Source organism: Sinohyriopsis cumingii, unplaced genomic scaffold, assembly GCF_028554795.1.
Source record: "Sinohyriopsis cumingii isolate HCF-2022 unplaced genomic scaffold, ASM2855479v2 utg002106l, whole genome shotgun sequence".
In the NCBI taxonomy this organism is placed as follows: domain Eukaryota; kingdom Metazoa; phylum Mollusca; class Bivalvia; order Unionida; family Unionidae; genus Sinohyriopsis; species Sinohyriopsis cumingii.
Window position 1 is genome coordinate 875,171 of NW_028316131.1, and position 16,680 is coordinate 891,850.

General features: G+C 34.2%; 1 protein-coding gene across 1 annotated transcript in view; it reads right to left on the reverse strand.

The window, feature by feature from the left end:
- The window catches only part of LOC149771146 (transient receptor potential cation channel subfamily M member-like 2), a 59,826-nt gene that overhangs the window by 41,545 nt on the left and 1,601 nt on the right, over positions 1-16,680 (reverse strand). The window contains exons 2-8 of the mRNA XM_089948820.1: positions 16,396-16,493; positions 15,275-15,477; positions 13,194-13,294; positions 11,024-11,155; positions 3,605-3,670; positions 2,288-2,396; positions 980-1,092 (exon numbers count right to left, since the gene is read on the reverse strand). Coding sequence (XP_089804946.1) covers positions 980-1,092; positions 2,288-2,396; positions 3,605-3,670; positions 11,024-11,155; positions 13,194-13,294; positions 15,275-15,428 — 675 coding nt within the window. The 5' untranslated portion in view covers positions 15,429-15,477; positions 16,396-16,493. The remainder of the gene's footprint in view (positions 1-979; positions 1,093-2,287; positions 2,397-3,604; positions 3,671-11,023; positions 11,156-13,193; positions 13,295-15,274; positions 15,478-16,395; positions 16,494-16,680) is intronic.

Here is a 16,680-nt window from a genome sequence, read left to right on the forward strand (position 1 = left end):
TAATGTTAATTTTTCATTGACTCTATAAAGCCCCACACAAGAGGTACCATATAGGCATATCTCCTATCTTCAGGCACGCTTTTCTGAGCTTTTTGTTATTGTGTGATAATAATCAAAATTTCTGATTCTTCTACGATCATTGTATCAATGAAATAGTAAACTGCTTCATACAAATATTCCAATGCTATATGTAGAGTGGTATTACTACCTGTTGTTGTGTAAAAACAAACACATCTAAACAAACTGAATTCTCGATATTCATTTCTGTGCCAATTTGCACAAATTGTACTAATGAAGAAAATTAAAACATCTCTCCAACGAACAATTAAAAGGACTACACATTTTCAGTACATTCTCCAGGAATTATGGAAGATATCCAATTATAAGAAGCATTGTCGAATAACCCTTTGTGAGTTATTGTCAAAGAACTATCTCCAAAATGGGCAGAAGAATAATCTTAGTGAGGCCTTGCAACAACCAAATAGTTACACAACATCAGTGCAACTCTACTATCAGGGTGTTTGGCAGAGAGATATCGACTTACCAGAACAAATTATTGTTGTTCTAAACATATTTTGTGTCTTCAATCACCGTTATAAAATAAGAACAGAGGAAATAATAAAATGTATCTAACCTACAAAGTTTCAAAACCATTCTTCAATGGGTGTATGTCTGAAGGGGAGATTAAAGTTTGGTCTGCAATTCCAGATTGTGATGTAATCGGAACGAAACCTGTAAAGAAAAATCCAAACAAATGGTAAAAAAGCCGAGCAATTCAGGTTACACATTTGCTGGAATTATACACCCAACTTACAATGCCGTGTGTAAAGCCCCGGTGCTTGAAGAAGAAGAAACAGCATGAAGCCTTGTCAGGAATGGGCGTAGAAACATACTCACAAACGGATAGATGAGGCCAAAATAAGTCTTCGCTCATCACTAATTTCCAGAAATAAGCAATTATCAAACGAAATATACTTACCATCCCTTTACTCCAGAAGAGTTTTGCCATGTCTTGCAGGTTGTTTAGAACAGACCAGATCAGCATATGCAGGTAAGGGTTCTCAAACTGTGGTTTCGCTTTTAAATCTGGACCTTTTGATAGCAAATGACATATCTATGTAGCGTTTTACTTAAATTTAAAAGATATGACATGGAAATTAATGTTGTACTGGCAGTCACAGTCACATAGGCAGTAGCATGTGTCATTCCTGGACTAGAGATAACTAACTAGGTTCCACAAACGTTACAGCATTTACGATTTGTAGAACAGCTTTACGATATTTTGACCTGGTCTTATATATTGTATCGTCATGTGCACATATGAGAAGTTAAATGTTACAATGTGTAAACCAACCTTCATTTGCAGATGTCACTCATACTTGCTAGGAATTTTACTAACACAATTTTTGGACTCAACTATATTCAAATAACGATGCAATAATAATAACATATCACAAACTCTGCTAAAATATCTTCCAAAAACTAAACCTATTCCTTTAGATTGTAAGCTACATATGTATAAAACAATATACCATAACATACCATAAGTCATATTGGTTATGCTTTACTAGAGAAAAAATATGAGAAAATGCAATACACTAAAGGCAGAAGTTTCTTCTGAATAATTATGTCTTTCACATCGGAATGCTGTGCAGGTTGGACAGAAACTTATAATTATCCAAATATAATTTACATACTGAAGCTGAAATATACAAAACACAATTTCTATATACCATAATGATCACCACAAAGAATATAGAACCCGCTACATCGGTTCATCGCCGCTGTCCCCAAATATAAGTATGTGTATATATCGATTTACCATCAACAATGATAAACCAGTTTGAAGTCTCGATCTTGGATGATATATAAGATATTACGTGAGTTTAATCACGCATGGATGAGAAGAATCAAATGATCCCAACCGTTTACTTTTGAAAACTGGAGGAAAAGGAGTACATGCCTCAATATTTAGAATACATATTTATATTTTATGGAGACACTGATGTATTATGATCATCAATGGCAATGTTTCACCGATTCAGCTGTTCACTCCATCATCTTACGAATCACAAATCTAAGCAGACGAACTTTCATTAAGATGGTCGATATTTCACACAGACTCGAGCTATATCCCAAGTGAATGTAAACCCCAAAATGACTAAAAGATCACCAGCATTTATACATTCTAATCCGTAAACAGTTGGTTACTGAACCATGGACGTGTCTTTGTATTAAAATATGATGTTAGAAAGCTATTCACGAATTTTCGCACATCCATTATTACCTTGTTCTGAATGAGCATTTGGTGGGGGGCTGTATTGCTGGAGATAGTAGTCATCAAGTAAATGCGCAATCAGTTTACCCACCTCCTCCATGCTGATCGTTTCAGTGGACTGTTTGAAATATTAAATACATCTTCTTAGATGTTCTGCCATAAAATCTGTGTACTGATATCATATTATAGAAATTCATACAAGTACGTCCAACAAAATACATATTTATTGATTCCCATTTTGCTTCAAGTCGTAATTTAGACATCAAGCATGTTAATAATTTTAATTTGTTTAGTTTGTTTACAACAAAGCATTTCAATAAGTATTTATATTTATTGATTTGGGTGCATATACAAATATTATTTGAAAACAATATATTTGTTATGTTTGGTCTTTACCATTACTGTGCATATTATTTCTACCATTACTAAGCAGGAAATAGAGAATTCACACTGGTATAGTATTCTGTGCATTGGTAATGCATTATCACAACATGATGATTTTCTCTCGTAATAAAATGCTAAACAAACAACGATATCGGAATACCACTGGGTCACAGACTGCTGTACAAGATCTGTTATCAAGTCAAGAATGGCAGCCATCAAGCCAATCAAGTACAAATGAAATATATAATGCAAACGAATATACGAAATGGAAAACATTGAGTTTAAGTGTTGAAAAGCATCCTGTCTGGGGTATCAGTATATGTACATCTTGAACTATGTAATGGTTCAATTGAAAATAACTTTACATCATTTGCTCTAGATACGTCTAGATACGTCCTGTCTAGTAAAAGTTACTTTCAGCCTACCAGCTACACATAGATCTGTTTAGACAATGTTTTTAAATAAAATATGTACTAATTTTCTTAAAATGAATGGCTATTTATTGTTCATAAATGAAAGTAAAGTGTGCACACTTCCTATGCATTTCAAAGTACAAACATACAACATGGCAAAATGAGTATTATAAACGTAAGCAACATTTCATTTTAATAAGTGATTGAAAAGAACATAGTCATTGAATCAAAATAAAATATCATGGTCAGTATATTTTAGTAGCAGTGTTCAAATGCTCATACTGCTTCATGCATTTTGTAGTCAGAGGTTGAGATATGTGCGAAGTTTCGCCAAAATGCAGTGAGTACTTATGACGTTATTCGTACCAAATACAGTGACTACGTCTGCTTTTAGTGGCAGAAAATGACAATCCAAAACATCCTACCAAATAGAAAAGACTAAACTACAATATCCTGCAACTCTAAATTGCAGGACACGAAGACAAAAACTTCTACTCTAAAATATTATCCCATAGGTCAAATTTCATACCTCCTTCTTTTTCTTCCCTCTCACGTTTAGCAGTAAATCCTTTAAAGGGCTTTCCGAAGAGAACGCCTGGAAAAATGGGGGAGATATATCAAAGAAAATACACTGACACAGAATTTCATGGAATACTTTTGCAGACATAAAGACACATGAAAGACTGATCCATATGGATAGCATTTACCATTATAATGTTGGATGTGTTATAATCAGCATTGGTTCTAATACAGTAGCACTTGTTATTGTAGAGGACTGTTTCACATTTAAATTGCTTTGAAAATTATTAAAAACAGTTTCTTTCTTTAAAATTCATAATATTCTAATGCATTTTAAATGTACTATAGCTGATAAAAAATCAACCATCACTACACTTGTTATATATTATTTGCCAATCATTTAATTTTATGTGGTCGGGAGGATGGTAGGGTGAGGTGAGATCATAAGGGAGTGATGGGACTGAGATGTGTTCAAATAACATATTTGTGACCCAAATTAGCTCGAAATAATATAATAGTTCTAGTTTGTATGAAAAAGACATATAAACGAATGTATTATGTTCATTACATTTATTCAGATCTTCATATAGAGGAACATTTTAAAATATATTGGTTCTAACGAAAATTCCACGCCCCTCCGGAAACTTAAAGATGTATGATCCCTATGCCTCTCACCAAAGCTAAACGCATTTATGCTTTCCATATTTACTAAGATCTAAATTATAACAATTTACTTCATTATTAAGACAGAACACATGCTTCAAAACAACTGTATCAAATACAGTAATGTTTACAGTAAAACGCCACATCATGTACGTTTCATAATTGCCGTTCTGGCAGTTGTTTTCACTGACGTATATCGGTAGCTTGCAGAGTAGTATCATCAATTGTGATTTACATCAAGCAGTACCAATCTACTACTTATCACTATAAAACATGATTTCATAACTCATATCAGTGTAAGCACTATTGAAATATACGCCAAATGTTTAAAACTAACTTTGAATGGTAACTAATGTTGAGGTTTAAAAAATCGGAGTTTACATCTTGTTTGACTAGATAAATACAGCTATACGGTTTAGAAGAACATTGTAAATATTGTTTTTGTACATATGATCATAACTTACTGATAACAATTTGCTTATAAGGTTATGTACATAGATTGCTATCATGTGCCCACATTTCATTAGATAACTTCATCATGGGATAACATTAATGACCATTCAATATAAAACACAGATAGGTAGTAAATGTTTAATGAGTCTATAGCTCCAAATTCCTTTGTATGGTAATTAAAAGTTGGAACCTCTAACATGTACATTAATTTTCAAACACTTTGAGATATGTGACACCAAATCTGTCCATGAAGTATATAATAGCTAGAAAAGCTCTCTGAAACTAAAGTATACGAAAAGTGATTTTCTGAAGTGAGACTGAATCAAACATTATTTTTGACAGGCAACTAATGTCGGTTATTCAGGAATTAAAATAACAACATGCTTAAATTGTACCTGCAATTCGTAATAGCCACTGCAAGACAGCAACTCGGGAAATCGTATGAAGATAATGAGTCATGAAATATAGGCCATGGTGATGCGTGAAATAGATGACAAGTGCAAACAATACTCAGTAAAGTGTGTATTATATCACAGTGATCTGCCTATGTTCTGGACATGTAACCATATTAGACGACTATATTCACTTACCAACCAATGTAAATAGAGTATACGAAACAACTTTTAGTGTCAGTTTTACCGAACGGTTTTCCTGTTTTACAACGAATGGAGAAAGTAGAAAATAATTATCATATCCAGCATTATTTTCAGAAATAAGCATCTACGACCGGTTTATGACTGGTTTGCATTAAAATAGAACACATGTTATATCATAATAACACTGGACAACAAATTTTTACAAAAGTCATGTTACTGAAATAAAATTAGTCAATTCTTATCAATTTTTATGTGCTGAACACGAATATGACAGTCAAACTGCAAAATTGGCTCTAGTTTTTTTTGTAATCTGCAAGAAATTAATGTTTACATAACGAAATGCATTCCAATAGTAAAAGGTCAACTGTAATAGCCTACCTATAAAAAATCAAGTCATTGACTACATCTTAGATTTCTTCGCCTGTCTCTTGTACAGCTGTTCGGGAGCATCTCTGAGGAGTGTCCAGCAGTAGTCAGCCAGCATTGTAGTGGACCATTTTCCCTGGTATCTTTGTTCCATTGTTGCGATATCTTGATGAAAACGTTCGCCGTGTTCATCACTAACAATACCACAGTTGCTAGGAAAGAAATCCAAATGGGAATGAAGGAAGTGAATCTTTAGAGACATATTGCAGCCAAGTTTCTTAAACTTCATCAACATGTCTTCTACTAGTTCCTTATAGTTTTCTGCCCTAACATTTCCGAGGAAGTTTGTAGAAACTAGGCGAAAAGCATTCCATGCTTGTTTCGCGTCACCTTCCAGCAAGTTGTTGAACCGGTCATCTTTGAAAAGCTCTCGAATCTGAGGACCCACAAAAACTCCCTCTTTAGTCTTTGCTTCGCTGAGTCGAGGGAATTTTTCATGCAGGTATCGGAATGCTGGCAAAGTCCGGTCAGTGGCTTTCACGAAGTTCTTCATCAAACCTAGTTTGATGTGAAGGGGTGGTAGCAAGATTTTCTGAGCCTCAACCAGAGCTGGGTGTTGGATATTCTTCTCTCCAATGGCTACATTCTGCCTGTGAGTCCATTCCTTCCTCATGTAGTGCATTTCCCTTGCTCGGCTATCCCACTCGCATAAGAAACACATGTATTTTGTATATCCTTGCTGCAGTCCCATTAAAAGGGCAACTACCTTCAAATCACCACAGAGGTGCCAGCTGTACTTGTTATACTCAATGGAATTCAGTAGCTGCCTTAAGTTATCGTATGTCTCTTTCATGTGGACAGCATACGCTACTGGAATAGATGGAAGAATGTTTCCATTGTGCAAAAGCACAGCCTTGAGACTCAGTTTCGAAGAGTCCACAAATAGTCTCCATTCTTGTGGGTCATGAGTGATTTTTAAAGCATTCATGAGGCCCTCAATATCGGAACAGAATATCAGATTACTTTCCTTTCTGAAGAAAGGCTCCAATTGCTGGGGGCGCTTTCGATATGCAGTAATTGTGACATCTTCTTCTAGAAGATTCCATTGTTGGAGTCTTGATCCTAGCAATTCTGCCTTGTTCTTTGATAAGTCCAAATCACGAATCAGGTCATTTAGTTCTTCCTGTGTTATTCTGTGTGGGATTGATGATGCACCACAGTGAAAATCTGGATCACTGCATGCTGATGGACCAGGAGAAGAACAGGTCGACTCACCTTTGTCTTCGTCAGATGAATCAAGAGAATATTCTGCTGGAGGTTCTGGAATAGGAAGTCCCTCACCATGTGGAACTGGTCTCAATGCAGACGGAATGTTTGGGTAGACTATTCTCGACTTCTTTCGCTTCGTTATTCCGCCGGAAAGAGGAGGAACCAAGCAGAAGTAACAGTCATTTAGGTGGTTGCTTGGCTCTCTCCACACCATTGGGACTGCAAACGGCATTGATGACCTTTTGCAATTCAACCACTGTGAAAGCTGTGTTGTACATGTAGCACAGCATATATGTGGAGCCCAAGGCTTGTCTTGGTCACCAACCTTACATCCGAAGTAAAGATGATATGCCTTCTTCACTTGAGAATTGATACTTTTCTTCTGGTTGGCAAATGTCACTTCCCCACAAATATAGCAAAAATTGTCCGCGGTATTAACACACTTTCGAGGCATTACTGTTCTTTATTGTATGTAAATGGATAAAATAATAAGTTTTATGTAACAGTAGCTTGAACTGTCTCGCACAACGTCTAAAATATTTTAAATGCTGAACCTATCTGATTGGGCTTTATATAGTACACTGCTTACGTCAGCTTCAGCAGCCGCCTGGCATTAGTATAATAGGCCTACACATGTATAGTACACTGCTGACGTCAACTTACTTCAGCAGCCGCATGGCATTAGTATTGCATTGCATCAGAAAATGATGCAATCAACTGTGGATGATGTGAGCATGATGGTATTATGCAATGTTACATCATTATTCCGGATGTTGCTGCAGTCCTACTGGAGAAATTTACACAGTGAAACATAGAAAATGAGGTATATGAATATCTTCAAAACGAGAGCCAATACAAATTTTTCACGGTTATATTCGTGTTCGGCACACCAAAATACTACAGATTAGGGCCTTTTCAAGTCAGTAATGATTTCACTGTTGACCAGTGTAATCTTATGGTAGTGTAACATTTTTGAGATGCTTCCATGGATAAGGTTTAATACTGCAGATACAGAATGGATTGTCAAGGTTCCTGGATATTTACAATATTACCAATGAGTTGAAATCTGAGATAATTAATAAACATTAAAAAGACTATAATCATCCAAAGTAAATATGTCGGTCATATGGTAGCCTGTAGTAATGTTCAACGCTTCGATGGACAACGTGTATTTGGCACAGAATAAGGATTTACACTGACATAGTCTTAAATAGAAGCCTATTGTAAATGTTTACATGTCCAGGACTTTTTATTTTACCCAGATAGTAGATCGTAAGTAAAGACTCAAAGCATCACCTGGATATATTACTACAAATGATGAGGAACAAAGATATAAAACGTGTAAACGTAACGATTAAATTCATAACAGTTGCTAAGATTTTGTGAGATGAAAATATTCAACGCCATACATAAACGTAGAAACCTGTTCGAAGAAACTCCAAACAATGTCCAAACTGAATAAAACCTTCTAACACTGACAAACGAAGTTGTTGTATATTCGTTCTTATTATTGTTATCAGATAACTGCACGAAACGAACATAATTTGCCTATGGAACAGTGATCAACTTTCAGGCTGCTGACACCTTTTTAAGACATAACATATTCTAATGATAGGATCACAGTTGTTCTTTTCTATGTTACCTAAAGCGTTGTGAATATCAAATAAACTACGAAACATGCGTGCGGGTTACACACCATTCCAGGCTCAAGGATCTCGTCTTTTGCATAGACTCCAAACCTTTATTGGTAAGATTTCAAACACAGTTCGCTACATTGAATGACATTGTTAATGTTTGCTGGTTTCACTGACGATTCCGCAATGTGTGAAATCAAAATATATCTGACGGACAACACAAATTAAGAAACAACGTCAATTTAAATGTTAAAGACATTTTGTACATTTAGGAAATATTTTTGGAAAATCAAATACTGGATGAGCCTCCAATTTCTGCTAATACTCTAGTTCTTAAACTATGCAACTGGAAGGTGAAACCGAAGCCACCAATTTAAGTATATTCAATAAATAATTTATTTTTCTTTAATACGGAGTAAACATATGTAAGACACAGTATAGAACGTTCCGAATAAATTCCAATTTTTGTAATGTCTCAATGTATCACAATCATATAATCCAGACTGTCTTTGAAGGAGTCCCCAAAAATCCCAAAGTAGCATTTTAGTCCACTGTAATTCCTATGCATACTTTAAATAAATCATTCGTGTAGAATTATATCCGAACACAACTCCAAACTCTGATCATCGATTCCCAAAGACAGATGTCAATTAATAATTACTTACCAAGCCTTTGTATATACAAAACATCACCTGTCCTGAGAATCAATAGTATTTGTAAGGAGAAGCACAAGCCTTGAAATAATATTGCTTAATGCTTAGAATCATTGCAATTAAAAACATGTAAAGCACACACACACACTATATATATATATATATATATATATATATATATATATATATATATATATATATATATATATATATATATTAATAATACATAACAATTATTATTTTCAAAATAAGCAAATTATCGGGTTTTGCTAATACTAGTTGATTTGAGACTTTCACGATAATAATGAATACAAGAAAATAGTATGCATTACGCTAATATTAATTGTTTGATGGATCAATAAGATATTTAAGTGTCATCATAATTAGAATGCAAATACGGTGGAAAATGGCATGCATTTATTACATCAGTGTTGCATCCAAGGTAAGAATATTTGTTTTTGTATTAGTTCTCAACTGTAACTTTAGGCGTTATTACACTATGTCGCGAGTCACCAGCTATTAGAATGTTTTCTGATTTATAATGTAAATACCTAAACAGTGGTTCTAAATCTGTTTGCAAAAGAGTGCTTATTGATGACCAATAGTCGCACACAGCCAAATCGTTTCTGAGTCATAACCTTGTTTCATTATACAAAGACATACTATCATGAGATATTAAATAGATCGGTAGAGATCCACTATCCAAATGGTGACAGAGTTACGGCCAGATTTTAACTAGACATAGTTCTGAAATCTTAATTTGAGCCACGTCTTTAACAGTGCACATCGCGTAAGCTTCACAAAGATACATGAAATATTTGTACTCACATGCAATGTAAATACAGGTTTTTAAAAACAATGACATAAAACTTTAAGACTACTTAACTGCCAAAGTTGCATCCTAAAATATGAAACAAACTTTTACCATGATACGTCAATGACATGTTGAACGTAAAGATCTCAAGCAGTTCAGGAGATAATAACTGGTAAAGTGTGTAACGGATAAATAGACGTACGGAAGGACACAATTAGTGAAAGCGAAATTCTAACGGTAAGAATCTCGCAAAGAGAATCCTTGCGTGAAAAAGTCATAAATATCAGGAATCATTAATATACCTCAAGCAGTCCTATATATGTGACAAATGAGAAACATGTGACGAACAGAGAACCGATAGATACACTCTGTACTAGAAAGAACTCTTCCAAACATACAGGCTTTCATTGCAAACCACAACGCGTCACCTTGTGACAAAAACATACCTAGTCTAAGAATCATCTTAAAGGGCTAAGGAGATATTAAGCAAGCAGACCTGACTGGACATATTGGGGTTATGAACAATATGTAGCGATTGTCTGCATTGTGACGGTGATGCTTTGCGCATAACATAAAACGTTACTTCCAGTTTGACAGAAAATGCAGTTTGTCAACATTTGCAGACATAAATTTGTACATAACGCTTTCTATTGTCTTGTAAGCCAAAATAACTATATAAATAAACATATGCGCTTCCAATTAAATCATTCTAGTTTCATTTATTTCATAATCAATTCGCTTATTGTTTCACTAAATTGCGTAGATGCATTGGTGCTGCTTTACCACTTGCGTCACGTGAATCCATTGACGTCAAACTGGTTTCTGGATTCAAGGCAAATCATTTCGCTATATTTTCCAACCACATTTGCTGTCGTTTATCAATGAATAATTGTGTCATTTGCATGGTCAAAGTTCAGTATTATGTCTGACCTATCTGAAATTGGAAAGAAAATAATCGAACTGGATATCTTATAAACTTACGTTGTATAATTCCAACAGTCTTTCCTTTGTCAAAAACGTCTCGAGTTCGACGCCGTGATCTAAAAGTAGCTCCACAAAGTCCACTTTGTTCCACTGTAGTGCTGACAACATGATGTCACCTAGACTGCCAGGCTAAAGATAATACATATTTTAAATACACACACACACACACACACACACACACACTAAGCTTGTCTAACAGTATAAACATGATAAACTAACTGGTATATCATGATGGTTCTGAGCCTAACATTTTGCAAACCAGATGTAAAGTTTGGGTTATCTGCTGCTTAGTCCCACATTTTGATCAAACGGTATCACCTATAACAGAGACATACATCACACTTTATTCTTATATACATTTCAGACGTAAGAATTAAAAAAGACTAACTGATCTGAAATGTAACCAAAGTGGAAATGGGAAGTGCACATCTAAGCAAACTATGTAAATTAGTTAGGCCAGAAAATCCTCACTAGCTTTACGCCTGGAATTGGTTTTTATAGTGGAATAGTTCCATTCCAGGCGGAAAAGGAGTGGCTGCCTTCTAAATGACATAGTATCTTGTCCGTGGGAATTCATTGACTATCAAAATATCGATATGCCGAAAGTCAATTTCATGTAAAGTATCAGTAATGTTTGAATATGTGTGCATAATAACAGAACGTTGATGCCCTGTGAAATTATATCAGATTACAACTACAACCCGTTTTGACACCGGACTCTGTCTATCTAACCAAAAATGATCAAGTTGTTTTCCGACTTCTATTTTTGACATTACTGGGGCGTACAGGCTCCATAACCAATCGTGGATCGCACAATCGATCCTCACCACTACTAATGGCAGAAGAAAACATGGCGGAGAACAACCTGTTGGTCTAAGTTGCTTCATAATTCACCATTCTACTTCTGATACTTGATGTCAGGCTAATGTTACTATCCACGAAGACATCCAACCATAGTCAACTGCTCAGTTTACTCATGAATATTTGTTTCTATTCATCAAGCCGTCATTGTCTTATCTGCTTTGCACCAAGCTGAAGTTACACGATACGTAAAGAATTGTACAACTTTTGCTTGCCCCGTCAATGGTATACCCATCTATTATTTTTCGATATGTGCACATATATGCGATGCCTCTATAAATCCCATAATTATTTTGAGAACATATGTATATCCATTAAATGAAATCATCTCAAGGAATCTTATTAGGTGTTTGTAAAAGTCCGTCAGCTATAAATTAGGGAGCGCTTATGTGGTCCTCATAAACGAGGGACGAAAGGTGATGCTCAAACGTATTTACTTAGATTTTAGCAGTAAAATTATATCAGTTAAGACGAATTATTTGCTTTTTATAAATCGCAATTATGTGTACATGAAATCATTTTTAAATTAAGTAGTGACATTCGTAAGTTTATATTTTTTAAAGTGATATTAATTATGATATCGAAATGCACTATAATTTGACTGGAGTAATAAATATAGTGTTCAGAAGTTTTGAGGACAAAATGAAGATTCAACGAAATCATGGTTATTTAAAATTTTCGCAAAGATGTTCTATAATAATTATATTTTGTGAAACCAGGGTTTTTTCTGCTTAGCTATTATTTTTAACCTTGACAATTGGTGGCATACATCTTATTTCAAGGAAATGAAAGTATCAAAGTGTTTAAATAAATCATTAAAGAATTTTTGTGAATCATAACTATTGGAATTACGGTTAATCGGGAGACAAATCATTATTCATATTATTCATTTGGAGGTCTGATTCTCTTTTCATTCTATGTTTTCAAATATTACTAACTAAACATCTGATCATCATAAATATATACATACATGTATCTATATGTGAAACGTGTTTATTTATCCAAATATAACGTTAAAAGCACGAATAAGAATTATGAAAAATCAAATATAATCTCATATAATAATATTTGCAATGATAGTATGCAGGAGGCCACACATAAAACAACAATCCATTATAAATACATTATCATCTTATTAACATGATCTAATTCATGATATAAAATAAAACAAAAATTTGAAATATAGTGTTTGATGGGGAGAAAGAAAACGTAGGCTGTGGAAAACATGATGAATGGTAGGTGTTTCAAGCATGCAAGTATGCACACAGTCAACGGTCGAGAGAGAGAGAGAGGGAGAGAAAATAACCTCCCATCGCATGTCAGCAGTAAAAATCTCACTCCTGGCGAAATCAATCCAGTTCCAAGTTAAAGCTAGTCTCAGCTGTTCCACCAAATCTTTCTCGTTAGCTGAATAACATCAAAATTTTTAATCAGTGCATTTATGTGCTTTATCCTTAGCTATACTTATTCAGTCGACTTTGGTAATGGGGGATCAGCAGTGAGTCTTACCACTAGTAATATTTATGACCTCAATTCTGCACGAAATAATACACACGTTTACTGTGTATCGGATCATCGATTGTATCGTATATCTGCACGTATATGTAGTGTAGGTAGAGTGTAGGATGGGTAGATAAGTAAGTATGGGATCTTTCTGACACTTAAGCTACAATGTAATATCAACTTACCCGGTACAATATGATTCTTGTCCAGTATCATGCTCGGAGGTACCAGACGTCATTTATAATTTTAATGATAAAAACAATTATAAAAAAGCAAGATAGGATAGATAGATAGATAGATAGATAGATAGATAGATAGATAGATAGATAGACAAAACATACATAGATGGCTATATTGATGGATATGAGATTTTGTAAAACATTCTCAGGGAGGAGAGTTTGTAGAAAGTTGAACGAGTTCTTCCATTCGAATTGAAGTGAATGAAATGCAAACACATTGATTTGTGATTTCAGTTTCAGCAAATATAATAAGTTACATTTGCACAGTGTGTGCATGCTGTTAAATTATTCAACCGATATTTTTTGTTGTAGTATTGTAATATATGTATTGGTTTCATACGTAATCCTGCGAGGAATGTTTGCAAATCATCTTACATCTATGCTTGCATGGTTTTGAAAATTGACTGACTTGTCTATGTATTACCACAGCATGAGGTATATTAAGACCCACCGAGGTATACCGTGATACAAACGTGTGAGTGATACCCAGCAGTTGCAAAAATATCCTCAGTATCACTATATGTGTGAAACACTAATTCAATGGCATTATATGTGTGAAAATTATTTGCACCTACATGATAATTATTGACGAACCATACAGTAATCATATTTGGGTTTGCGTTCTATACATTGATCATACCTGGTGATACAGCCATAAATGTTATATTTGCTAATAGGTAACTAACACAAATGTAGCCGTAACTATCAAGTTTATCTTGTCAGCTCGATATCTGAAGTTCAGCAGTAAAATCCAGTAAATATTTTAGAAATACTGATGCCTTTTCGAAGTCATGACAAATTGTCCCAGACAGATACGCGTTTGGTTTATTGTAGATAAACTTTACAGATTTTAGTTAGAATGGCCATAAGCATTTTGCTCTTCGATGTTTGGTGACATTAATGACGATTTTAGTGTTGGGCTCGCAGAAATTATGTTGTATCAGCGGTAAGTCATTAACATTCTCAAAGTTGTGAATACGTCAATATTATCCCCAGTTTAACTGCACACTTTCGCGGGACAGTACCATCAAATATAATTACTACACATAAGTAACTATTATCAATTTGGATCACAGTTTCAATTTGAAAAGACGGTAATGAGCATAATCCTGTATTGGAGCAAACGTAATATTGGAATCTCAGAATAACTGCGGAGATAATTCATGCAACCTATACATATTGAAGCAAATTATTTAAAGCGAAGGCAAGAACTTTTTGGAACACTATGTCATGCTTGACTTGTTCACTATGATGAATGATACAGGACTTACTAGATAAACAGTTAACATCAATCCGAAAGGCAGCACCATTTAATATTGATACACCAGTCACTGAGAACATTACTAGTATCTTTTTATTCATTTAAGTTGGTGCTTAATATACGTAAGGTATCATTGCAATAGGTACAATTATACATTTATTTTACTGTAATGTATTATACAGGTACAAAATGAAGTACATATATAAGGGAAATATCTTGCATTAAACGTACAATTGTAACATGGCTGCAGTAGCAGCAGTGACAATAACTGTTAGCAACATTAACGGGAATGGCAACATTTTTCCATTTGAAATATATTAATAACATTTAGTTATTTGTCCCTTCAAGAAAAAATATTGTATTTCAAATGTAGTGACAACATACCTTTAAGTAACGCTTTAAGCATTGTTTCCTGAAGATCTTGGTCACCGCTGCCCAATTCAAATATATGGATCAGATCGAACTTGTCAAGGCAGTTCTCGATTTCCTTGATATTCTTAGGAATATCTTCCATTTTACAGAATTTGCTGTGCATCATCTGATTACGAATGTAGTCTTTCAGGTCCTTATTCAAACGTTTCTTCGTTCTGTTGCAACAAATTTATTACATTCTCCAAGTCAAATTCAAATGTACAATTCACTGAACTATATTTCAGTTTTTCCACTTCTTTCCATGAGAACAAATATGAACTTATGAAACATAGTCAATAACTGTTTATATAAATAAACATAATAAATTGGAGAAAATATTTATCAAGGAAAACCCCTACCGTTACCACCAATTAAATAATGTGACAAACACAAATTCAGAATATAATATACCACCATTATAACGTGAGCTTTTGATTACATACCGACATTTTCCACTTCCTTGTTTCGACTGATATTGAGAAAATGAGCGAATAATTAACAAAATAAGAATAACTTCCAGTCCAAGTATTAATTCTTCATACTTTGGAATTTTGTCTGGTAAATTATTGCATCTATGATAAATCAATATGTTCTATTCGAAACAATTAAATGGAAAATTTGAATCCTTGTGTACTGACTTAATTTTTTGTTTGATTTGTATGACCTAGAACCTTATATTAAATGTTATACAATTAAGTTTTAGAAAACTTTGCTATAACTTATAATATTACTTGGTAATAACCATACACCAAGTATAATGGTATGGTACGGTTAACCTGAATGCCAACATGTTCCTTTGTTTTATTTTACCCACTCACACAAACACACACACACGTTTGTTTTGCATTGAAACTATGAGGTATTGATTGCACTTAAATATGTAATCTACAAATGTGGTTAATATTCTGATTTTACAGAATATATATGTAGTGGTTCAATGATTAGTAGGGTGCTGGTCTAAATAATGTCACTTTACTTGAATTGGCATGGCATAGAGTATGATATTGATGTGATATTAAAACCAAAGTAATATCAATTAACATCTCCTAACGTACTACTTCATTTTTAAGAACAATTTTTATTTATAAACCTACTTCCTGATGGTATTTCCCTCGTCACCTTTAACATTATACTCAGCCAGCTCTCCGTTTTTTAAGGCATATGCTAGCAGGTCTGCCGATCTTCCAGAACCCTGAAATATTGTGTCACGATGTCGATATGCAGTTTAAGATTGTTTGTACTCCTTTTATATCATTGGCCTTTAATCTCTGACCTAGTATAACAGTGTCTCCATCAAACATACATGCAAATTGCAATGATATAACTCATGAAAACATAATCTTAATCTTAAACATATTAAAATCAAGAAAACTGTTTAT